The following is a 26,254-nucleotide window of genomic DNA, read 5'->3' on the forward strand; positions in this document are numbered from 1 at the left end:
TATTCCAGTAACAGCGTATACTTGCACTCTGAGAACTGGTGCAAAGTCCATAGATGAAATCTATACATGGCCTTATCTTAATGTGGGCGGATTGAAAATTACCTCCGCCCATCCCCCATGACTTGTACTATATTAAGACAGTGGCAGGGCTGTGCCCGGAACCCAGGAATCCCAACGTTTCCTGTTAACATCTTATCCAAACAAAATCAGCACCATGGACAAGTACTGGACAAACTCATAAAATAAACGTATTTAACACATTTAGAAATATGATACTTGAAACCTTTTCATTTAAGAGGTTTCTAATTTCTGTTCAAATTTCAAGACAGTAAGTACAATAAAATATTATCCAGGAATAGCAGTCCCTGATTTTACAATACAAAGGATGGGCCTTACCATCATTGTTTTTACTTTATATTTGTTATCATTTTAAATATGCAATATAATAAATTACAACTCCCACACCTGCTGAGAAAAAGACCAAATTGATTGCATTTATGCAATGTTTTAAGCTGTGTTTCTGTGATTTCTGGGTTACAGGTTTGACTCTAACTCAGGTAAGTAGTGACTGAGAGTTGTTACTATTCGCTAGCCTGACAACTCTGGCCCATGTAGTCTCTGCACCTCTCTCAATGGACACATGCACCTACCTATCTGTTACATTATGTTTGCTACTTTCTGACGAAAAGGTACAGATAAAGCTCCCTGGCCTGAAAGGTGATGTCTGCAAAGCACAGCTGAGGCTTATTGGTGGAGAAGTGCCATATATACTCGAATATAAACAGAGATTTTTGGGCCAAAATAACAGCCCAAAAATGGGGGTCTCAGTTTATAGTCGGGTCAGTACTGACCCATACCCCCTCATGAACATGTTGCAGGCTTCTACCGGGCCTGCCTTGAGGTCTGGTGGTCCAGTGGTGGCCAGGACAGGAGGTATCCCTCCCGCCTCCTGTCCCAGCCTGTCACTGCATACCTTTAGTATCCCTGATGATCTAGCGGTGAATTGTAACAGGAGCTACCTTCCTTCGCTCCTGCCCGTACAGAGCCACAGAGCCGCTAGCTGATTGGCTGCCGTGAGTTCACAGCAGCAAATTAGCTAGCGGCTCTGCACAGGCAGGCGCAAAGGAAGGTCGCTCCTGCCACGATTCACCGCTGGATCACCAGGGATACTAAAGGTACGCAGGGGAGGCGGGAGGGAGGTAAAATTTTTTAGAATTGGCTGGGACAGGAGGTGGGAGGGATCCTTCCTGTCCCAGCCATCGCTGAACCGCCAGATCTCATGACAAGTCCAGTGGAGGCCTGCAACTCATCAGGAGGGATGGAGAACAGAGGACAGAACCTGGTAGAGAGGGAATGGGGCTGGGTGCAGAGCATGGCAGGGCAGATGAATGAGTGAGTGAGGGGGCTGGATGCAAAGCTTGGCAGAGCAATGAGGGAGAGGGAACAGGGTGCAGAGTCTGGCAGGGCAGGGCAAGGCAAGGCAAGGCAATGCAGTTGAACATTAAACTCCCCCCCCCCGGGGTTTATATTCAAGTAAACCTTTTTTCTTCCTTTTTTGGGGGTGGAAAAAACAGTTAACTCGGTTTATATTTGGGTCAGTTTATATTTGAGTATACTGTATATGGTATGTGAAACAAGTTTCAAGTTTATTAGGATTTTATATACCGCCTATCAAGGTTATCTAAGCGGTTTTTTGGTTTTTTTTTTACAATCAGGTACTCAAGGATTTTCCCTATCTGTCCCAGTGGGCTCACAATCTATCTAATGTACCTGGGGCTATGGAGGACTGAGTGACTTGCCCAGGGTCACAAGGAGCAGCACGGGGTTTGAACCCACAACCCCAGGGTTCCGAGGCTGTAGATCCAACCACTGTGCCACACACTCCTCCAACGCTGAACTAACTGCTATTCCCCCATGCTGAACCTGCTACATGGCCTGACATAGGATGTCTGTTACCAACCTGGTCCCTAGGCACAATAAATCAACTGAACATGCGGATTTGCAAGAATCATGTAATGCCTGACCTTCAAGCCTCGCTGGAAGGTGGAGATAGAGAGAAGAGCCAGGTCCTGCTGTTCCTCTGCATATCGGACCAGGTAGACATATACCAGTTTTTTCACCTGTTAGGACAGATTTCAAGGCAACATAACAAACAAGAGTCAGAGTAGCCTGCACTAGACTGTTCCGTCACTCATCTCATTAATAAGTGCCATAAAACATCACCATTCTAAAAGTTAAGTGCCATAAAACGTGGCACTAAGCTAAAATTCTACAATGGCAGAGTTGCAACCAAATCTACTATAGTGTACTAGCGTATGTCTGCAGTTACATGCCAAACTTTAGGCGCGACCACTTAGGTCTATAGGGTGGCGCCCAAATGCGACAGTTGGGCACATAAATACAACTATTTTATAAAGTGTGTGCAAGAATTGTCAGCACCCCTGACATGCCCCTCCCACATGAACGCATCTTTGCATCTGCCAAAGAGAGAAGTCAGGCACACTGTACACAGAATAGGGACATAAGTTTCAAGTTTTTATTAAAATCTGATGCTATCGCTTATATAACTTCTAAGCGATTTACAGATTAAAAAGGGGAAACAAACTAAAATTAAAACACGCCAGTTAACAGTACAATTAAAAAAGATTGAAACAACTCAGTAAATGGCGTAACACAAATCAGACAAGAACGGAACTAACATGATACAAAAAGGGAATAGGGTGGAAATACAATCAGTATAGGACAGAGAATAAATAAGGAATGAACAAAAAGAAGGGGGGGTACAGTGATCTGATTCTTTTAGCAGAAGAGCAGGAGTCTCCGAAGGGAGGATTTAAATATTAAAGGCATCTTTAAATAAATGAGTTTTAAAACGATCTAAGTTATTTTCTTCTCTGATAGGGGTAGGAAGAGTGTTCCAAAAACTGGTACTTATTGCCAATTAGTTAATTATGCTATGCACACAATTGGCCCTATTCTATAACTGTGCACTGAAATGCACGCTTAATTTTGGGTACTGAATAGACTTTGGTTGATGGAAAGTATTTTATTGCATTTAAGTCTCTTCACAAGAAATCTCATATATGAATTACTGAAGCCCAAATATATACATCTACATGCATGGCATGTGAGGCTAGAATATTGCCATTAGTCTGATGTGTAACACTTTTTCTGAAATTTCCAACAGTGTGTCTTTTCTCCCTGGAGAAACGAAGACTTAGAGGAGACATTATAGAAACCTTCAAGATACTGAAGGGCATAGAAAAAGTAGACAGGGGCAGATTTTTCAAATTAAGGGGCACCACAAGTACAAGGGGGCACTCGGAGAAATTGAAAGGGGACAAGTTTAGAACAAATGCTAGGAAGTTCTTTTTCACTCAGAGGGTGGTAGATACATGGAACGCGCTTCCAGAGGCTGATGTAGACAAGAAAACATTAAATGGTTTCAAAGAAAGTTTGGATAGATTCCTAGAAGAAAAAGGGATTGAGGGGTATAGATAGGTATAGACTATTGCTCAGGCAATGGGCCTTATGGGCCACCGCGGGAGCGGACCGCTGAGCAGGATGGACCAAGGGTCTGCCTCAGCGGAGGCAACTTCTTATGTTCTTATGTGTCTACGAGGTCAGTATCCGAGAGATCTACATCAAAGTTTTTCAAACCCAAAATTTAATTAATCAAATTCAAAATAGGCCAAGGTAAGGAGGGTTATTATTAGGCTCCGAGGAAAAAGTTAGGTGGCTAGCAATGATTTTCAATTCTAGCCACCTAACTTGGTCAGCCAATCAAGATGCTGCAAGGGCAGGATTAAATCTTGCAAACTCCTTGCCACCTTCCTGATTCTCATTGCACCATCCCCTGTTCCTTCTCTTCTTCTTGTCACCAAAAAACCCATATGAAAAATAAAGTTGGCCAAGTTGCCCCAGGATCTCCTGTCTCCTTATTCAAAAACAGATAAAGGGTTGGCCAGGAATCTCCTTCCTGTCTGCTTCCGGTTTTTTTTTTTTGGACATGGGGGAAGCAGGGGTATCCTGCCTAGCTTTTTTGGCAGTAGTGAAGGAGGTTATTATCCTCAGTCCAAGCAACTTGATAATTTTTTTTTTAACATGATAGAAGAGATGAGACTCCAGGCAGCATTTTTTAAAAGGAAACTAGAACATAAGAACATAAGAAGTTGCCTCCACCGGGATCAGACCAGAGGTCCATCGCACCCAGCGGTCCGCACCCGCGGCGGCCCATCAGGTCCATGACCTGTCAAGTGTTCCCTGCCCTAAAAAAAAACCTATCCTTACTTCTATCTGTATCCCTCAATCCCCTTTTCCTTCAAGAATTTATCCAAACCTTCTTTGAATCCCTGTAGTGTCTTCTGCCCCACCACTACCTCCGGGAGTGCGTTCCATGTGTCCACCACTCTCTGGGTGAAGAAGAACTTCCTGGCATTGGTTCTAAACCTATCCCCTTTCAGTTTCTCCGAGTGCCCCCTTGTACTTGTTGTTCCCCACAGTCTGAAGAATCTGTCCCTGTCTACCTTATCTATGCCTTTCAGGATCTTGAAAGTTTGTATCATGTCTCCTCTAAGTCTCCTCTTTTCCAGGGAGAACAGCCCCAGCTGTTCTAGCCTGTCGGCATATGAAAGGTTTTCCATACCTCTTACCATTTTCGTCGCTCTTCTCTGGACCCCCTCAAGCAATGCCATGTCCTTCTTGAGGTACGGCGACCAATACTGGACACAGTACTCCAAATGCGGGCGCACCATTGCACGGTACAGTGGCATGATGACTTCCTTTGTCCTGGTCGTGATACCCTTCTTGATGATACCCAGCATTCTGTTTGCTTTCTTTGAGGCTGTCGCGCATTGTGCTGATGCTTTCATTGTTGTATCCACCAGCACACCCAGGTCTCTTTCAAGGGTACTCACATCTAGCAATGTTCCCCCCATTGTATAGCTGAACATCGGGTTCTTTTTCCCAACATGCATGACCTTGCATTTCTCTATATTAAAACGCATCTGCCACTTTTTGGCCCACTCTTCCAGCTTCGTTAGGTCCCTTTGCAGGCTTTCACAGTCTTCCGTGGTTCTAACCCTGCTGCAGAGTTTGGTGTCATCTGCAAATTTGATAACCTCACATTTCGTCCCTGTCTCCAGATCGTCTATAAATATATTGAACAGGAGCGGTCCCAACACCGACCCCTGCGGAACTCCGCTCGTGACCCGTTGCCAGTCTGAGTATTGGCCCTTCACTCCAACCCTCTGTTTTCTGCCCGCCAACCAGTGTTTAATCCATCGGTATACATCCCCCTCCACTCCGTGGTTCCACAGCTTCCTAAGCAGTCGTTCGTGGGGTACCTTGTCGAAAGCTTTTTGGAAGTCGAGGTAAATTATGTCTATGGGTTCCCCTTTGTCTATCTGGCTGTTTATTCCCTCAAAGAAATGTAGTAAGTTTGTGAGGCAAGACCTTCCCTTGCAGAAGCCATGTTGGCTCTCCCTCAGCTGCCCATTTTTTTCCATGTGCTCGCAGATGCTGTCCTTAATAAGTGCTTCCATCATCTTACCCGGAACCGAAGTCAAGCTCACCGGCCTGTAGTTTCCCGGGTCTCCTCTTGATCCTTTCTTAAAGATAGGCGTGATATTTGCTATTTTCCAGTCCTCCGGGATCTCCCCAGTTTTCAATGATAGATTACATATTTGCTGGAGTGTTTCCGCTATTTCCTTTCTCAGTTCTTTTAGTACCCTTGGGTGGATTCCATCCGGGCCCGGTGATTTGTCGCTTTTTAATCTATCTATCTGTCGTAGGACGTCCTCATGGCTTACTTCTATTTGCTCCAGCTTTTCATCTACATCCCCACTTATAATCTCCTCAGGTTCTGGTACATTGGATGTGTCCTCGCTCGTGAAGACTGACGAGAAAAACTTGTTTAACCTGTCTGCTACCTCTTTTTCCTCTCTTACCACTCCCTTTCTGGTTCCATCATCCAATGGTCCCACTTCCTCCCTTGCCGGTTGCCTCCCCTTCACGTACCTAAAGAACGGTTTGAAGTTTCTCGCCTCCCCAGCCAGCTTCTCTTCGTATTCTCTTTTTGCTTCCCTAACCACTCGGTGGCACTCTTTCTGGTGTTTTTTGTGTTCCTTCCGGTTTTCCTCTGTTTGGTCCTTTTTCCATTTTCTGAATGATGATCTCTTGTCGCTTATCGCCTTCTTCACTTCCTTTGTTATCCATACCTTGTTTTTTGTTTGGTTCTGTTTGCGCCCTTTCCTAAACCTGGGGATGTACATGTTTTGTGCTTTTTGCACCGTGTTCTTGAGTAGGGACCAGGCTTTCTCTACGGTCTCCATCTTCCGTGAGCTGTTTCTGAGTTTATGTCTCACCATTTTCCTCATAGCTTCGTAGTTCCCTTTTCTGAAGTTGAGTGCCATCGCTGTGGTTCTCTTCACTTTTGATGTTCCCATTTCTAGTTTGTACTGGATCATGTTGTGATCACTGTTTCCTAGTGGCCCTACTACTACCACCTCCTTTGCGGGGCCCCCTAGACCGTTGAGGATTAGGTCAAGTGTGGTATCTCCTCGTGTCGGTTCCTGGACCAGCTGCTCCAAGAAGCAATCCCTCACAGCCTCCAGGAACTTTGTTTCCCTCGCGCTGCTGGAGTGTCCAATGCTCCAGTCTATCCCAGGGTGGTTGAAGTCTCCCATAACCGTCACCCTTCCGCTTTTGCATTCCTGCCTCAGAAGGCAAGGGAATGCGGTAGTGGACACAAATTTCTTTTAAATAGGAGGGGCAGATTGGTTCTGGCCAGACCTTTCTTTCCCTGTAAGTAGGGAGATGGCTTTGGGGGCAGGACTTTTGGGGACCTTGCTGGTCAATGTTGATTTTCAGCTCTAACCAGCAAACAGCTAGTTACTAATGTGTGCTCCACAATAGGGTGTGCCAGTGCTGATCATGCCCATTATTGCATTGCAGGTCCCAATGAATGGAATCTCGTTACTAATAACATGCATTAATGGTATCAATGCGCACCGACATGATAGTGCATGTTAGAAAATCCAGTTGCAAGTTTTATAAACCTAGCTATGCAAGTTATGACCAGGCTACAGATTTGTCTCAATTTTCAACCCAGTATCTAACCATCTACACTTACCCCCCTCGTCTACAGAACTGCGCTAGCGGTTTTTAGCGCAGAGAGCCACGTTGAATGGCTGCTCCCAACGCTTATAGGAACTCAATGAGCATTGGGAGCAATGCGGGCCATACAGCGCGGCTCTCTGCGCTAAAAAACGCTAGTGCGGTTTCATACAAGAGGGGGTTGGATGAAAATCTTCATAAAGTTAAGTAGATAAAATTTGCTGGTTAACTTACCTATTTAGAGGGTGGAGCTCCTGTCACTGACCAGTGGAGGAAGCCTGAGCAGTATAAAGAAGGAGCTTATTTGAATAATATCCTGCAAAGGCTGCTGGGAGCTGTCCACTCATCATGAGGGAACGGTGGTGCTGAAAAGGACACTTCCAGAGCAAAGAGCTAACCCTTGAGGGTTTTTTTTTTTTTTCTGACTAGGGCTTTACTTTTATGACTGTAGTTTTGATTACTTATTATCCTATGGGCTCCTTTTACTAAGGTGCGCTAGGGCTTTAACGTGCGGAATAACTCACGCTACATTGCCACACGCGCTAGACCTTAACGCCAGCATTGAGCTGGCGTTAGTTCTAGAAGCGTAGCACGCGGTAATTTCCTGCCTGCACTAAAAACACTAGCGCACCTTAGTAAAAGGAGCCCTAAGATTCCTTATATTTATTTACTTTTAAAGGTTCATGAGATTTCACTAATTCCCCCAGTAGACTGACTATACCTACTAGGGGATCTGTTTTACAACCTCCCTCCAAATTTGTGGATACCTGTTTTCAACCTTTGGTTCAAGTTGTTGAGCTTCCATTTCCACCTTCTCCAGTTCTATTAATTACTAGGGAGGTGGTTTTCCTTTATACACAAATTCCACATGACTGCATGACACAATTGATGACATCAATTCTGCCGATGGCTCAAAACAATCATCATATACCAGTTCGTTTCTTTATTGATTTGATGATCTTGGTACTGACCAGGAATAATTTTTGTTATGAAAAGGAATATTATTAGCAAATAGATGAGGTAGCGATGGAAGCATCGTTTGCTCCATCTGTTGCTACTCTATATGCAGCTGCTTTTGAAGATGAATATGTTTATTCTTCTGTTTATTTTCTTCAATCTGTGCTATTTTGGAAACAATTTTTAAATTATATTTATTTTTTTATTTGGAATAGCACTATGCATATGTTGCTAACTTTTGTTTCCTGGCTGAACGCCTGGATTCAAACTTACAATTCACTATCAAGTGTGATTGTAGAGCTACTGAATTTATTTTTTCGAAAGAGAAATTCCTTAACTTTTTTTTGTTAAAAAAAAAAAAAAAGATTGAAATATTTGGGGGGAGCAGACTGAGCACGGCTGATTAAGTGTCAATATTCAGCATAAATAGGACCGCATTCAAGTCAGTCTTCTCTTTTATGCACCAGGGGTGTCCAACCTGTGGCCCCCATGAAGTATTTTGTGCGGCCCCAATCGAGGGCGATGCAGTGTTTTCCTCTGCCGCCCCCGGGTGTTTACCATCTTGCCGGCTCCCTCCTCTGTGTTGCTGCAGCATTTGTGCGGCCCCAGAAAAAGGTTGGACACCCCTGCGAGTAACCCATAACCAATTAAGTGCTGGATATTGCACTTACCCAGTTATGTGTTAGCCACCTTCAGAAACCCAGAACTTCAACGCCAGTGCCCAGACATGGTCTAGCATTGAATTTCTGTCGGGGGACATTTTGAGCGACTCTGGCCTGCTCTGTAAATTTGCCAATTTCAAGCTGTGTAGAATGGTTAATGATGGAAAGTTTCAGATCCTGATATATTTAGCATGCTCATGACAAATCCTCTCAGACTGCCCAGGAGAGAGGCTTTCTACTGTCTGCGCTATGGGAAGGGGTAAAACGCGGACCTGACGGACCTCGCGGATCTAAACCCGTTCGGCCTTAAAAATCTGAGGTCCGTGTCGGTCCGTGTCTGTGAGCTCCGCGTTTTACCCCTTCCCGTGGCGCTTGTAGTTTCTGTCGCTGACAGACCTTGATGAGATTTTTGCACTGACGGATCCGTCTCAGCCTAGGGAGGGAAAAGTGTTAGGATCCGTCAGCGCTAAAAATCTCTTCGAGGTCTGTCAGAGCCAGAGGCTAGTGCTGGAGTTTGGAGACTTCTTTTCCATAACGCACGCCCAAAACCAATGTCCCCGCTCTCTTGGCTTCTGCTCTGCCGCTCCAGCACTAGTCTCTGGCTCTGACAGACCTCGAAGAGATTTTTAGCACTGACGGATCCTAACACTTTTCCCTCCCTATGCTGAGACGGATCCGTCAGCGCTAAAAATCTCATCAAGGTCTGTCAGCAACAGCAATTACAAACGCCACGGACACGGACCGACACGGACCTCAGATTTTTAAGGCCGTACGGGTTTAGATCCGCGAGGTCCGTCAGGTCCGTGTTTTACCCCTTCCCCTGCGCTACACTCCTTGGTGAAATGGGACTCACCTCTATGTTCTTGCATGCAACATTTTTGACGACAGCTGGGAACAGGTCTGACGCATTCTTTCCTCGAGCTATCATCTAAGAACAGGAAAGAGAGCACTGCCCTTCAGAATCAACTTAAGCAGCCATATGGGATCAGATGTCAAGATTAAACTATCCAGTTGAAACTTGCTCACCGCAACAATCCTCTTCATTGCTTCCAGCTTCAGAGAGTCCTTGTTACTGTCCAGCATCTCCTTCAGGTCATCATGCCTGGAAACCACAAAGAACCCCAGTAAAGGTCACAGACATGATATGCGGGACTTGGGAGGGGTCCAGATGCCCTTATGAATGGGGAGCACTTTTAGATTCAGATAAGAATGAATCCTACACATACTTGCACCAAGTTTGATCCCACACAAAAAAAAACAGGACACACCATTACTTGTACTTAATGGGAAATTTCAGGTTAGAATCAGAAGTGCAACTGCCTGACAGAATAAGGTAGTAGAGTACTTCCCAAACTTTAATCCAACATGACCACATTTTAACACTTTAAAAATTCATGTGCCCCCCCTCCCCCCAGATAATGATGAAAACAACAAAAGACCTCAGATTTGTACTCCCTTCCCAACTTCATCCACTAAAAATGTTATAACGCCTCTGTATCGCTCACCTTGAGTACTGCGTTCAATTCTGGTTGCCATATCTCAAAAAAGATATAGTAGAATTAGAAAAGGTTCAAAGAAGAGCGAGCAAGACAATAAAGAGGATGGAACTCCTCTTTTCAGTTACGGCACCTACACTCTGGAAAGCATCCCCTAGCCAATTAAGAGAGCTTACGTACTTTGATAAATTCAAGGCTAGTTTAAAAGTACCTGCTTCCCCCTCCCCTTTGCTTTTTCCTTCCCGTTCTTTACTATCTTAATATTGTAGTTGTTCCCTGTTACCTTTTGTACCAGTAAGTCATTGTCTGTCTTTTGGTGTTTTTGTTGCTGTATTGATAATTGTTTTTAATGTCTTAAAAAAAAAAAAAAAAAGGTCTGTAAAACTGCTTTGATATTTGATAATATTGTGTTCAATTTTGGAGGCCACACTATCAAAAGGATGTGCTGAGAATGAAATCGGTTCAGCGAATGGCCACTAGGATGGTCTCAGGACTCAAGGATCTCCCATATGAAGAACGCCTAGGTAAGTTGCAGCTATACACTCTCGAGGAACGCAGAGAGAGGGAAGACATGATAGAGACGTTCAAATATGTTACTGGCCGTATTGAGGTGGAAGAAGACATCTTTTTCCTCACAGGACCTATGACTACAAGAGGGCATCCGTTAAAAATCAAGGGTGGGAGATTTCATGGCGACATCAGGGAGTATTTCTTCACCGAAAGGGTGGTTGATCATTGAATGATCTTCCACTTCAGGTAGTTGAGGCCAACAACGTGCTCGATTTTAAGAAAAAATGGGACAAACATGTGGGGTTGCTTCGAGGGAGTATTTAGGAGGGAAAGTTATTCGAGTGGGCAGACTTGTTGGGCTGTTGGCCCTTTTCTGCCGTCATACTCTATGTTTCTATGAAACCTGATTCTTCAGCTTAGAAAAGAGATAGTTGAGGTCTACAAAATCCTGAGTGGTGTAGAACGGGCAAGAGTGAATCGATTTTGTGCTCCATTAAAAATTACAAAGACTGGGGACCAGTGTTCCCGCTAAGGTGCGTTGGCCTGCGCGCGCGCACAAAATATTACATCGCAGCGCAAAGTTTCTCTTCACAGCGCACACACGCGTCGCAAAGGTAAGGGGAGGTAAGGTAAGGGGACGCATTGGGGGGATTGCACTTCCCCACAATTGCCATGCTTCGGTTCCTCTTCTTCCTTCCTTCCTCCCCCCCCCCCCCCCCGCGGGACCCTGCGGCACCATCAACTCTTACTCCCTCTAATGTCGGCCCTGCAGCTCCAGACTTCCTCGCACCTTCTCCCCTCCCCCTTTGGATCGCTATTATTTTAAATGTTATAGCCGCGGAGCTGTATCCATCAGTGGAGATGTCTAACCTCGGCCTGCCCCGGAACTCTTACTGCAACAGTGACTTCCTGTTCCTGCCTAGACGGGCGGCTGCTGCAGTAAGAGTTCCGGGGCAGGCCGAGGTTAGACATCTCCACTGATGGATACAGCTCCGCGGCTATAACATTTAAAATAATAGCGATCCAAAGGGGGAGGGGAGAAGGTGCGAGGAAGTCTGGAGCTGCAGGGCCGACATTAGAGGGAGTAAGAGTTGATGGTGCCGCAGGGTCCCGCGGGGGGGGGGGGGGAGGAAGGAAGGAAGAAGAGGAACCGAAGCATGGCAATTGTGGGGAAGTGCAGAGCTGCAGGGAAGAGTGTTGCGGTACCCAGCTGGAGGGAGAAGGAAGATGAGGGAGGGAATTAAAGGAGATGCCAGGGCTTGGAGCATAGGAGGAAGGTATGCCAGTCTAAGGGAAAAGGAAGGGGGAGATGTGAGAGCATGGAGGGGGAACGAAAGATGGAAGAAAAGGAAAGGAGAGAGATGCCAGAGAATCAGGGAAGGGGAGATACCAGACTATGAGGAGAGGTGTGGGAGAGGGAAGGCGGGGAGAGAGATGCCAGACCAATGGGGTGAAAGGAGAGATGGAAGGGGGAGGCATACAGTTTCTGGAAGGGGCATAGAAGGAGAGAAGATGCCATATAGGGGAAGAGAGACGGCAGACAGTGAATGGAAGGAAGAGAGTTACAAGAAGATGAGGAAAGGAGAAACCACAGAAGACAAAGGTAGAAAAAAATTTCTATTTATTTATTGCTTTAGGAGACATGTGTCACTGTTTCTGTGAAGCATTGTATGCAGAGTCCAGCTTCTTGCTGGTTCAATTTAACCTTTGTCTATGTATTTTTATTTTATCCCCCCTTTTACAAAACTGTGAAGCGTTTTTAGCACCAGCCTTGGTGGTAGCAGCTCTGATGCTCAGAATTTTATGAGCATCAGAGCTGTTACCTCCGTAGCTAAAATCCACACTACAGTTTTGTAAAAGAGGGAGGGGTTAGTTTGTGATTACATATTCCTTACTAGGCGAAGGTGTTTTCTGTGTTCTGTGTGTTCGAAAGACATGGTTTTCTGTTAGGATTGACGGTGTAGGATTGATCTGTGCTGGTCTGGCTTGTTTAGTTTTACAATGGGTGTATTGATGTACTGCTCACTGCAATATGTAAGATGCTGCCTTTTCCTAGGTACTCATGTGTGACGTGTGGTTTGTTACTAAAAATCATGTTTTTCTTACAGATGGGGGGGGGTGCCAAAAAATGATGGGCCCCGGATGTTACATATGCTAGGTACGCCACTGTATGTAAAGATACCAGAAAGCTGGCGTAGCAAAAACTTCTAAGTTTTGAGTATTTAACCCTCCCACAATCTCACGGGCACTCGTTTCAAGTTTATTGAGATTTTGATTTAAACGCAATATCAAATATTTTCAATGCATATAACAAAAATAAATTTGGGGAAATAAATAAAACCATTTGAACCAGTGTTCCCGCTAAGCTGCGCTGGCGTGCGCTGGCGCACAAAATATTACATCGCAGCGCACACGTTTCTCGTCACAGCGCACGATCGGAAGAGGCGTACGGCAGATGGCAGGGCGGCGAGAGGAGAATCGGGCGAGTTGGCTCATAACTTGCTGGCGCCCGATATTTTTGGCTCACGGTGAAAAAAGTTTGCTCACAACACCCGCCCGCTTAGAGGGAACACTGCTGGGGACCCTCAATGAAGTTACAATAGCAGGAAATATTTTTTTCACTCAGAGAATAGTTAAGCTCTGGAACACGTTCCCAGAGGATGTGGTAACAGCGGATAATGTAGCTGGTTTAAAATGTTTGGACAAGTTCCTGGAGGAAAAGTCCATAGTCTGCTACCAAGGCAGACATAGGGGAAGCCACTGCTTGCCCTGGGGTCGGTAGCATGGAATGTTGCTACTATCTGAGTTTTTGCAAGGTACCTGTGACTTAGATTGGCCACTGTGGAAACAGGATACTGGGCTAGATGGACCACTGGTCTGACCCTGTATGGCTATTTTTATGTTCCCTCTACTTACTCACAGCATGAAGATGGCAGAATGCTGGCAGCAACCGCAGCAGTAGTTATCACAGGATCCTGTGCAGCTCTGTATGTTCTGTGTCTTGGTTTCCGGTCTAACACGTAGCTCGCCCATGAGGAGGAGGAAGGTCCTATCAATGTTCACTAACTCTCAGGCCCCCTTCTGACTGCCACTTCTGGGTGTAGGTCACAGTGGCAGTCCAGAGGATAGGGAAGCAGCCCCTTGTTTAAGTTACCCAATCACAGTGATGTACCAAGGGAGGGGCGGTGGGTGCAGTTTGCCCTGGGCGCAGGCAGTACAGAAGTGCATTAAGCAATCACAGAGCTGCAGTCTATATGTGTATGACTGTCGGCTCTGCCGGTCCCCTGCCCCCTCTGATGTCAGCTTCCTGTTCCATAATAAGGGACGGCATGTCCGACAGCCACATGCCTGTAGACTGCGACTCCGTGACTGCTGAAGACCCTAGGCCTTCACAGACAGGCCACTCAACTCTCTTTATACTGATCCAAATAATATGAATTTAATAATCAAGTAGTAATAGCTTACAGGAACAAATCACACAGCATACAGAGTGATAGAGCATACACCAGGCTGGCCAGGCTGATGGAGAACCTCCAATGAGTTCTGAAACTATAGTTCAGGGAGCTTTCTTTTATACGATTCTGGCAGCTCTGGCCCACGTTGGTGCATGTTACATTTCACACTTTCATTGGTTAATCATATTCATTATTTCATATATTAAGCTATGGATTGGTTAATAATTGAGTGATTCTGTGTCACGCCTCTTTCCATCTAATTCTACCCTCCTTTCCCCATAAGTGTTCTCTTAATATATCAAGACCCTCCCTCGAGCACCTGGGCCTAATGGTTTTCCAACTCTGTGGTTAGCCTTCTTGTATACTTCTGTCCGTAGTTCGTCTTTCCTCTGGTGAAACTTTCATAAAGCTATCATGAAGTTATCATGTTGCTTATATTTTTCATCAGAATTGGTTTTCTCCCTAACTACACTCTGTTTCTAAGAAAAAGCAGAAGTGTCTTTCAGAGTTGACAATTTCTAGTCAGAGAGCCCATTTGCTTTTTCAGCAACCATTTTAGGTCTTAGCTGTACTGGCCTTGCTTTGGCCTGCTACTGCTGTGAAAGGGAAATTCTCGGGGGTCTTCACCTGAGCTTACAGAACTTTCCTCCTCCTCCTCACTGTTCAATACACCTCCATACTGGAGGGAGGGCAGGTAGCAGGGGCATAACCATGAGTAGCCCTAGACAGGCCTGGCCCACCTAGACTGGACTCAGGACTGTCCACCCAGAAGCTACAGGCCTCTGGCAGTGGCAGTATACTGGACCTGATGCCAGTGACTGGAAAAGAGAGGCTGCATGGGCTGGGGCGGATGGGAAGGGAGGGAATGAGAGAGGCTGTGCAGGCTGGGGATGGGTAGGGAGGGAGGGAAAGGAGAAAGGCTGCACAGGCTGGGTTTGGAAGCTATTGAGGTACTGTTTCAAAATAGCCTAGGCTTGTGCAGGAATGAAAAACAAGAGGTGTACTCTCCCTTCATTTAACTGTAGTGAACTCCTGGGTTACAGTCTACAACTGAGTGATATTACCTCAATCTGTATTACTACTTTTGTTATTTGGGTAGCACTACAAGGTTGCACAGTACTTTACAGAAACATGGAAGAGACCACTTCTGCTCCTTGGAACTTACAATCTAGTTAAGACACATAGATTAAAAAAAGAACCAGTTAAGAGGCTGTGTTAAATGGTCAAAATAGATGAGGAACTGACATACAGCAGAACATTCCTGCAGCATTATTAGTACAGCAAGCATTTATGAGGCTATGGTTATCAGTAGGACTAAACTGCATCGGGTTAAGTTCGATAGGTATCTTCACAGAGGTACAAATAATCTTCCACCTTTCTCTTTTCTAAAGGGAATGACCATTTCCTCCACCGGCCCATCCCATCCCATCCAAAACACTTTCAATGGGATTCAAAATCTTTTCTGATAAGTAACTGTTTAAAAAAACAAAGCATGTTACAGACAGTAAAACCCTAAATACATTACACAAAGAAATATGCTAAAGCTCCCACTGATGAATATGTAATGAAAGAATGAAATAACCATTTCTGTGGCAAGACAATGGGGCTCATTTCTGCCCCCTTGGGCCTGCCAGGGCTAGGGATGGCATGGAGCTAGTGTACTCCCATTCAGAATGCAGAGGAAGAAGCCCCAGTTATCACACAATGCCCTACAAGTAAGGGTGGGATTTAAGACACACCAGAGCAGTTGCTGAAGGGTTAGAGTTACCATATGGCTCCAGAAAAAGGAGGATGGATTGAGACATCTGGGTTTTAACTTGCTACAGTTTTATTGATGAACTAGTCTTTAAGCCCCTTACATTAACGGGTGCTAGAATAGATGTGTCTGTCTGTCTCTCTCTCTCCTTGGCCGCTGTCTGTGTCCTTCTGTCTTCCCTCCCCCCCCCCAAGCAAAGCTGTCTGCCCCCAGCCCACCCCTCCCCCCATAGCAGCCCCCTTTCCCTCTCCCTGTCTCTCCATGGCCCCTTCTGTCTTCCCCCCCAGAGCAAAGCTGTCTGTCCCCAGCACACCCCTCCCCCCCAAGCAGCCCCCTTTCCCTCTTCCCCTGTATTGTTTACGTTCTTACCCTCCCTCCATCCTGGCATCTTCTGGCCTGCTCCTCTTCAAAGCAGCCTGCGATCGTGGTCGGCTTTAGCGAACCTCGCAGGCCGCTCTCCAACTCGGTAGCACGTTCCCTCTGACGCGATCCCGTGCGTCAGAGGGAAGGTGCTACTGAGGTTGGAGAGCGGCCTGCGCGGTTCGCTAAAGCTGGCCATGATCGCAGGCTGCTTTGAAGAGAAGGATCAGCGGTGGCGGCGGCAGCGGTTGGTGATTGAGGGCGGGAGGGGGGGAACTCCAGTGTGTTCCCTGCCGAGGACGCGGGCAGGGAGAGAGCTTGCCTGCGCTTCCTCCAGCAGTTGGCGAGTGAGGGCGGGAGGACGGGAGTGGCCAGAGTGATCCCTGCCGCCGCATTCTAAAATAGAATCCGGCCACGGATCAGAAAACACGGCCACAGGGATCACAAAACCCTAAGTGCGCATGCGCGCTTAGGGTTTTATTATATAGGATGTTTAATTGATAAGATGTTTGTTCATATCCATACGACTAAAGAGCGATTGGTATATTATGTGTGTAATCAAAATGTTAACCGCATAGTTTTATGCCGTATATAAATTTTTAAATAAACAAACATCTGGGTTTTACTTCTATTGCTTTCAATGGAAGTAAAACCCAGATGTCTCAATCCGTCCTCCTTTTTCTGGAGCCATATGGTAACCCTATGAAGGGTGCCATAGCTGTGGAGTGCTGTAGTAATAACTAGACCACAGGAGGTATTGTGAACTTAAAAACTGGGGAAAACCCCTCAGAATAGAATGAAAAATAACAATTTTAAAACAGGAATTTCCAGGGCTCTCAAATAGAACCAGAGATGGAGCAGACAGCAAGGACCTGCCTCTATGATTTTGTTATCTTAGGAGCCAACCTGTTGCAGTAGTATAAAAGTGTTTAGTTCAAGTCATTTTTATTGACGACAGAAAAATCACCAAAACAACAATACAAAGTAGATGCAGTACTTTGAACATCGAGATACCAGCCAGTCATAAAAAATTTTCATACCCCTCCCATTCCCCCCCCCTCATTATTATATTGCTGCTAGGTGGAAATCCCTAGTCACCCCCACCCACCTCCCTGTAGCTATAAAAGGGTTTAAGCACTGAGCTGTATAAAACCACTTGGATTATTTAACTTCAAAAAGGCAAAGGAAAAAAAAGACACCATGGACACTTTCATTTAAAAACAGGATAAGCAAAGGAGGGTAGCAAGCCTTTCTGAGGAAGGAAAATAATCCAACAGTAGGCTGTGAAATATTTATCTCCTGACAGAAATTAAGTTACACCAGCATGAAAAGAAGCCCTTGGCCCTAACAGTTGTTATGGAAACCTCAATGCTAGAATTCCAGCATTCTCTATCACATAGGAGCTGCTAATTCCATTCAGCGCTACAGAAGAGGGAGGTCTGTGGAGGAAGACAGACAGCCACCTTTCCTCACGGACAGATGTATGGAGGGGGAGGCGAAGAGCGGACAAAAGGGTGTGAAATTACCCAGATTCACCGTCATCACAGCTTATCACACATCACTGTCCAGCGCATAAATAAACTAGAAATATTTTTGACTGGCTTATGAGACGGCGATTTGCCAAATTTTTACACAGTTTTTAGGTTTAAAACATATGCTTCACAGAAAATAGTGCTAAGATTATTCTAAACCGAACCACCAACTGAAGACAGTTAGAGCAGACCTCCTGTATCAAGGAGAACATACATCCCAACACTCATGATATGAGAAAGTGTATTTTCCAAATACTGGTACTGAAAAGTTGCATTTCAACAGAAGGACAGGAACAGCTTTCTTCCTTATTTTTTTCCCCCCGAGAAAATTTTTAAAACGCGACAGTGCTTAGAAATCATTTTTGCATTAAATTCCCAAATAATGTAACTCACTGAACTCACCTAATTCATTCTCAGGAATGTATAGTACAGTTCCTTCTTTGGGAAAATCCAGTGTTCATTTCTGCCAGATTGCCAGCCTGGCATCTTTTTAAAAAAATAACAATTTCTATATAGTTTGTACCAAGCAGTTTACAATCAGTTTATTCTGATTTTTATGTTGGTGTGAGGGGGTCAGTAAACACGGGGGGATTGTGTGTGGATCTTTACTTTGCCCCTTTCTCCTGTGGGCACACAGCGGGATTCAGAGGCCTAAAAAGTCTCTGGATATGTCTAAAAACCCGTTTTGATCATCGGCATTTGGACAACCTGTTTTTTTGATCATCCAAGAGCTGACTTGGGCGGGTTTTAAGACGTATTTCTGTTTCGATTATGAGCCCCATAAGCTAAAACTTTTTTTAAAAGGTTCAAAGTTGAGCAAAAAAAGCTTCTTATGCATCCTCTTAAAAGGCTGATAATCTCAGTACACTGATCTAGTGGTAAAGACAGCAAGGTATAACAGCTGAAAATAGTTTTTTTAGAAGAACCTATCTTTCTTAAAGTTTATATAGACTTGATGTGAAGGGGAGATATGATTCAGACGTTCAAATACTTGAAAGGTATTAACGTAGAACAACATCTTTTACAGAGAAAGGAAAATGGTACAACCAGAGGACATAATTTGAGGTTGAGGGGTGGTAGACTCAAGAGCAATGTAAGGAAATTCTTCTTTACGGAGAGGGTGGTGGATGCCTGGAATGTGCTCCCGAGAGAGGCGGTGGAGAGGAAAACGGTGACGGAGTTCAAAAAAAGCGTGGGATGAACACAGAGGATCTAGAATCAGAAAATAATAGTAAATATTGAAGAACTAAGGCCAGTACTTGGCAGAGTTGCACAGTCTGTGTCTGTATATGGCCGTATGGGGGAGGATGGGCTGGGGAGGCTTCAATGGCTGGGAGGGTGTAGATAGACTGGAGTGAGCTTTGACGGAGACTTCAGTAGTTGGAACCTAAGAACAGGGCAGAGCTTTAGATTCTTGCCCAGAAATAGCTAAGGAGAAGAAGAAAAAAACCCCACCCAACAAATTTTTAGATTGAATCAGGTTGGGCAGACTAGATGGACCATTCGGGTCTTTATCTGCCGTCATCTACTATGTTACTATGTTATATCTGAGATCAAAGAGATATGACACCAGAAAGTTGAGAGGGACAAAATGTAGTGCTGCTGGAATTCTGATTAATGCCTATGTTCAAAACAAAACAAAAAGTCTTGTTTGATTAAGCGGGAAAAATTGGAGGCTGTCTTCCTGTTCTCTTTTCACAGTTTTACTATAGTCACACAATGTTTCTGAAAGGGCTTCTCTCTCAGACAAGGACAGCAAGAGAATGTCACTAGAAAGTGAGGCCAGCTAAATAGCACAAAGAGAAACTCCAAGTCTCTTCCTACAAAACTTAGGAATTCGGAAAACCCTTTTTGTGTTTTGTGCTCTGGAGTAAAGGTTGAAGACAGGTGATGGGATTGTAGGTGAAACAAAAAATCCTGGGAAGGACATTTGCCTCTAAAGCACCTGAGATAGCCAAGACCATGGATTTCTCTCAGTTTCTATAAAAGGAAAACTGATTTTTCAGGACACTAGCTCCTCACGTGAAGGCTTTTGATTTCAAAAATTGATAGTATGGCATGATTTCTGTGATAGTCCACAAAGGTAAAGAATTAAAAGTCAATAAATAGGTTGTAGAAATACATGGAAGTATATAACCCTTAAAAGCCAGTCACAAATGTGACAAGGCATTGCCTACAACCTGGCTTTTAAGGGTTATATACTTCCATGTATTTCTCTGATGAAGGAACTACTGTATAACAGAAGCATTAAGTTAATCTACAATTATATCCACCACAGCTTGCTGCTTCTACATGTAATAGATACCAAAATTATACTGGGATCCTTTTGTTTCGGCATGCTAATGGATTTAGGGCACACTGAATGCTGTGGAGTCCACTGTATTCCTCTGGGGCTGCATGGCATCTAATGCAAACTAATTCATTAGTGTACCTTAGTAAAAGGACCCCATTGTGTATTACTTCCCCTGTGCAGCAGCTGTGAAGCATGGAATTGGTTAGGACCAGCAAAGGGTCATCTTTGGGCTGTAACATATCACTCACCCAGCTAACATGATGCTACAACCATCAGGGCAATCATAGCTATGGATACATGGAACGCGCTACCAGAGGATGTGATAAACAGGAGCACGCTACAGGGGTTCAAAGAAGCTTTGGATAGGTACTTGGAAGACAAAGGGATTGAGGGGTACAGATAAGAGTAGAGGTAGATTATAGGAATGGGATTAGAGGTAAGTTACAAAATTAATCAGGGACCACTGTTCAGGCACTAGGCCTGATGGGCCGCCGCGGGAGCGGACCGCTGAGCAAGATGGACCTCTGGTCTGACTCAGTGGGGGCAACTTCTTATGTTCTTATGACTTAAAAAAAACCAACCCAGAGACGTTGCAACAACCCAGTATAACAGCTTAGGCCTAAGCTCCCAATGCATGCTGGTCCTAATAGTCTTGTGCCACATGCTTGTGGCCTGGATTCATAGGCATCAGAACCAGGGAGGCCAGAGGGGTCATGGCCTCCCCAAAAACTGGCTCTACTTCCCCACCTACCTCCTCCCGGCTGCTGCAATTTTAAATCTTCGGGCAACTGCCACACAGCATAATGAAGACTTCCAGGATTGACCTGCTTGTTGACGCTGTGCAGAGGCTGCCGGAAGATTTAAAATTACAGCAACCAGGGAAGGTAGGTGGGGGAGTCAGGAGCTGGAGAGAAAGGTTGTGCCACAAGATCCTGCTGGGGCTAGGGCGGAGCCTTTGAGCCCCTACACACGCTGCCTATGCCTGGATTGGCCACTGTGGAAACAGGATACTGGACTAGATGGACCATTGGTCTGACCCAATATGGCTATTCTTATGCAAGTACGGAGCCTCAGGAAGTCTTGTCTTGGCTGATGTCAACTTCCTCCCCTCCCCCCACCCCGTCACATCTAAGGACAGGAACTGGGGAGAAGGCAGTCTGAACTCCTGCAAGATTTCCATAAGCGATGTATACATTATATTCTGGAAGGGGGAGCAAGACCAACATTAAGGTTTAATTTGGGAGAAAATATAAACTGTCATGCAGACAGCAATCTATGATTGACCAGTAGGAGTCTGATATATGGGTCAGCAGCTCATATACAGATTGGGAAATAAGTTTAAACAAACAAAAAAAATAATTGTAAACAATTTTCGCTAGGTTGCATCAAGGAAAGGTACAAAGATACTTCTGTATACAAGTAAATTTCAAGAAATTCTTACATGTAACACTGGGGCATAAATATTCACATACCTCACTCACAGATATGGCAGGTAGAAAGTAATTGGGAATTGTGCAGATACATCTGAATATTTAACCACATGTGGGGAATTTACTCCCAAATATGTGTCCCAGGAAATGCCATTTTTTTAAGCAGATACAAAATGAAAACAAGGAAACACTACCCCACGAAGAGCGAATAGAAAGGAAAAAAGTAGGGAAGGGACTGTACATATAAACCTAGGATAATTCACACATAACATAAAATTATTACGGTACAATTATTCAAAATTGCAAAATACAGTCTATGTCACTTGTACTGGAATATCAAAGTCGAGAAACCAATCTGTTTTATGGATACTGTATTAGGGGCACATGTTGTAGATCATGATCGACCAAGTGACAGACGCAATTTTGAATTATTTTTGTTACACGTTAACACACAAGAGCATATTATCCCAGGATGATGTGTACAGTCCCTCTCCTACTATTTTTTTTAAAGTAGCAAATAGTACGTGTGTTGTAGAACATATGCATATTCTAGAGCTGCTTTGCGGGACACAAGTTTTAGTCCTGAGGGACCTAGGCAGTCTGCCAGATAGATCTGTCATAAAATCATCTTGGAAACATCCCAACTAGGCTTTCCATCCCTACACACAGTCATCTTTTGGTGAATGGCAGGTCAGTAGAAGTGATGCGTGTCCTAGAGCAGTGTTTCTCAGCTCGCTCCTGGAGTACCCCAGTGCCAGCCAGGCTTTCAAGATATCCACAATGAATATGCATGAAAGCCATTTGCATATAATGGAGGCAGTGTATGCAAATAAAGTTTATGCAAATTCAATGTGGATATCCTGAAAACCTGACTGGCAATGGGGTACTCTAGGACCGAGTTGAGAAACACTGTCCTAGAGCCTATTGTGCAGGGTGTAGCCTATTGTGAGATTTATTAGCATACAATGAAAGCAGTGCATACAAATAGATCTCATGCATATTCATTGGGGGAAATCCTGAAAACCCAACTGGATTGCAGCCCTCGAGGGGTGACTGACACCCCTGGTGTAGTCCCTAAGGCAGGGGTGTCCAATGTCGGTCCTCGAGGGCCGCAGTCCAGTCGGGTTTTCAGGATTTCCCCAATGAATATGCATGAGATCTATTTGCATGCACTGTTTTCAATGCATATTCATTGGGGAAATCCTGAAAACCCAACTGGATTGCGGCCCTCGAGGACCGACATTGGACACCCCTGCCCTAAGGAAATGGCCCTTTTGGATCATTCACTTTGAATGCAAGCAAGTCATGTAGCCTTCCTGGGCTTAGTCCACAATAAGAACTATACTCATCTTACCCAGGTATCTGAGGACCCTTCTATCACCTTAGTTTCCCTCCTGTTATTTAAAGTGACTGCCCAAGGGAGTGGAGATGAGAACCCCAGTGGAGGTGAAGATATGTCTTTTTATGACCCATTACCCATGTACTTTGGAATCTGAACGCCATGCAGAACAGTGCACACAGCCTCCCCCACCCCCAGGCCCACCAGTTCCCAAGTTGTCCTACCGTAGTGCTTGGGTTTGGCTTCCATTGTTGCTGTCCTCCATGACAGGTTCCAACTCGAGCGATGGCGACTTCAGCAGACGCAGCTCATCTGCCTGTACAGTGCTGTACCATGTCTGCGGGCTCCCATCGGGTGAGAGCACCGGGCTCTTGGCTTCTTTGCTGTTCTGGGACTTCACCAGATTCACAGCACTTACTGGGAGCTGCAGAAGCTTCTGCATCGGCTTCATGCTGTACTGCTATTTGCTTACTTTTTCCCACATAAATCCAGGACATTAAACCCACCCAGACACTGCTCAACAGGTCACCACCAGGGTACGAGCTAGGAAGCAGAGGGTGCTTTTCTGGCTAATTATCCACACTTTTATATACTAATCTCCAAGAAGGGGGCTAGTTTTCAGAGCCCCCAACACTTTCTCTCCACTCCTTTTCCTCGCTCCTTCAGGGATGGACCTGTTTGAAGGACCCGAGGCAACACTGTGGAAACAGCAACTGGCAAAGAACATCTTTCAAAAAACAGCATACGAATGAGACCAAAGCCAACTAAAGATAACCCCCGTCTCTCCCTTTTTTGACCAGATATATACATACAATCTATATGTGCATGGTGGGTTTAGTATACAGCACTTAAACTATGGGTCAGAGTTACTATATAGCTTCCCTCTATTTCTGCCTTTAGGAAATAGTATATCTGGGCCCTGTCTTTCTATTTACTTCTGGCTTTTTACTTTAAAATAAGAATGGATTAAAAAAAAATAAAAATCAAACCTGCATTGCAAAGGATTATTGGCTATAAAACTATACTATAGGAAAGATAGACTGTCTCCCTCACTCCTTCCGTACAGTACACAACCTGCTCTGTCTTTCTCCCTCTCGGTTTGGGACTGCACAGGACTGCTCCCTCCTCACACAAAGCACGCAGCTTGCGCCTTATCTCGCTCTCAGCTTGGGGCTCCACAGGTCCTTCTGCGATGAGCCGGCCCTGCCTGCCAGAGGGGAGGTGCGGCTCACTCCATGAGCCACGTTTGCAGGTCCCCCGCTTCCCTTCTCACACACCGGGGTTCTGATGTATGACTCAGCTCACACACACACACTCCTCTGACAGCCGCCTTCTCTCCTCCCCTCCTCCGCCTCTTCCTTTCCCAGTTTGGCTTGGGGATGCTGCTGAAACCCGATGCTGGAAGCAGAAGTCAGCGAACGCCAGCCTTTAACTGCACAGAAAACTCCTGTTCTCATATTCACGAAAGAATGGTCTTAATAGGACAGAAGCATGTCGATGTGTAGACACAAGACAGATGTGGCGGCACATGTACAGAGGCAGAGATGCATATGATGTGGATATCTGTGTGTGTGCATAAATGCCTATAGATTTGTCTGTGATGATTTCAGGGCTAATACTGGACATACAGGGGATCAGGGCAGAATCTGGGAAGAGGACCTGAAGCTTACCTTCAGGTCATTCCTCCTTCATTTTGAGGCAGGCTTGGGACCCTACATGGCAAGGATAGCCAGTGGCATAACGAGTGTGAGAGACGCCTGGGGCGATGGCGCCCCTCCTCCTGCGCACCCATTCCCTTCCCCATACAGTGTAATCTCGTTATAACAGACTCGCTTATAACGGAACCTCACTTATAGCGGACGAGGTCCACTGGTCCCGGACAAGCGCCTTTATAAATATACAGAAAATCATCGGATATAGCAGACTCGCATATAACGGACTTTTGGATATAACGGATAAACAATATGGTCCCCAGAGCCATTTTAGCTTTAATTTCATTCGGCTATAACGGACATGCAGGCTCCGCCTACAAGGCACGTGGCATGCCGGTGATATAGCATCAAAATGCAGCCCAGAAAGGAATGACAGAGTATTTTTCTTTCCAGTACAGTGTTCTGGTTTGCAATCATTTTGTGCCATATCAATGTTTTGCTGAGTTTTGTTATTGATGTTGCTGATTTGCTTGTGCAGTGACTGTTGTTCATTGATTGTACAGTACATTGTTTCAAGTTGCCCTAAATAAAGCTTTAAAAAAAATGCAACTTTGGATATAACGGACTCTGGATATAACAGACCGTTTTTCCAGGTCCCTTGAAGTCCGTTATAATGAGATTATACTGTACCTCTTTAATGTTCCCAGCGCGAGAAGCAACCCCAACCTGCTGCTCGCGCCGACGCTTCCTCTGATGACGACACTTCCTAGGCGCGGGTCCAGGAAGTGAAGTCAGAGGAAGAGCTGACGCTGGCGTGAGCAGCAGGTTGGGGTTGCTGCTCGCGCAGGGAACATTAAAGAGGTTCGTGGGCAGGGGCACGTGCATGGTAGTGGGAGAGGGGGGCAGGGAAAAGTGGGGAGGGGGTTGAAGAGGAGGATAGGTGCTGGCACTCCCACCAAGATGGCGCCAGGGGTGGATCCCCCCTTACTACGACACTGATAGAAGCCCAGGGCAAGTACCCTAATTGCTAACCACACCCCCACCCACCCCACACACAGGGCAAACTTATCCATTAGGCGCAATAGGGCAGATTCTACACAGGGTGCCATAGGTTAGGTGGTAATAGGCACCCTACTGCTGTCTAACTTAATTGTTTTAATCAGTGAACTAGTTGACTGCACTGATTAAAAAACAATTGAAGTCTCATTTTTTAAAATGTAGGCGCCTAGGCGCCTAATGGCACCTAAGGTCAAAGTAGGCGTGGTTTGGACCATAAATGGCATTAGGCGCCGTTAGGCATGATTCTCCTTCAAAGGTAGGTGCTGGTAATGTAGGCTTTTAAAACTCTGGCCTATGTTACAAACGCCTACCTTTAATGGGAGTCGCAAATCTACAAATGGTGTCGTAGCATTATCGACACATGATTGGTGCCATTTTTTGTAGGTGGCTGCCAATTATGGCGCCAATGCAAAATCTGGCCCAAATAGACAAAGTGCCTACAGCCAACAAAAATGTTTTTTGTTTTTTTTTTTTAAATCAGAAAGAATAAAATGAAGAACTATTTATTTTTATGATTTGACTTTTGGCCTTGAAAATATGCACAATAAACAAAATACAAATAAAATACACATACAATTCAAATTAAAAGTTCTGACATATATTAAACACCATTGAGGGGCACCCAAAGACAAATATG

The 26,254-nt window shown here is 45.1% G+C and overlaps 1 protein-coding gene across 5 annotated transcripts in view; it reads right to left on the minus strand.

Annotated features, from left to right (window-relative positions):
- The window catches only part of AP3B2 (adaptor related protein complex 3 subunit beta 2), a 166,248-nt gene that overhangs the window by 109,391 nt on the left and 30,603 nt on the right, over positions 1-26,254 (minus strand). For 3 of the 5 annotated variants that reach the window (XM_033921000.1, XM_033920999.1, XM_033920996.1), the window contains exons 1-4: positions 23,131-24,169; positions 9,762-9,837; positions 9,589-9,663; positions 2,025-2,120 (exon numbers count right to left, since the gene is read on the minus strand). In XM_033921000.1, the coding sequence (XP_033776891.1) occupies positions 2,025-2,120; positions 9,589-9,663; positions 9,762-9,837; positions 23,131-23,357 (474 nt within the window). In that variant the 5' untranslated portion in view covers positions 23,358-24,169. Of the gene's footprint in view, positions 1-2,024; positions 2,121-9,588; positions 9,664-9,761; positions 9,838-23,130; positions 24,170-26,254 lie in introns of those variants that run through there. The other 2 variants (XM_033921002.1, XM_033921001.1) reach the window with 1 other exon arrangement.

This window comes from Geotrypetes seraphini, chromosome 14 (assembly GCF_902459505.1).
Source record: "Geotrypetes seraphini chromosome 14, aGeoSer1.1, whole genome shotgun sequence".
NCBI classification, from domain to species: domain Eukaryota; kingdom Metazoa; phylum Chordata; class Amphibia; order Gymnophiona; family Dermophiidae; genus Geotrypetes; species Geotrypetes seraphini.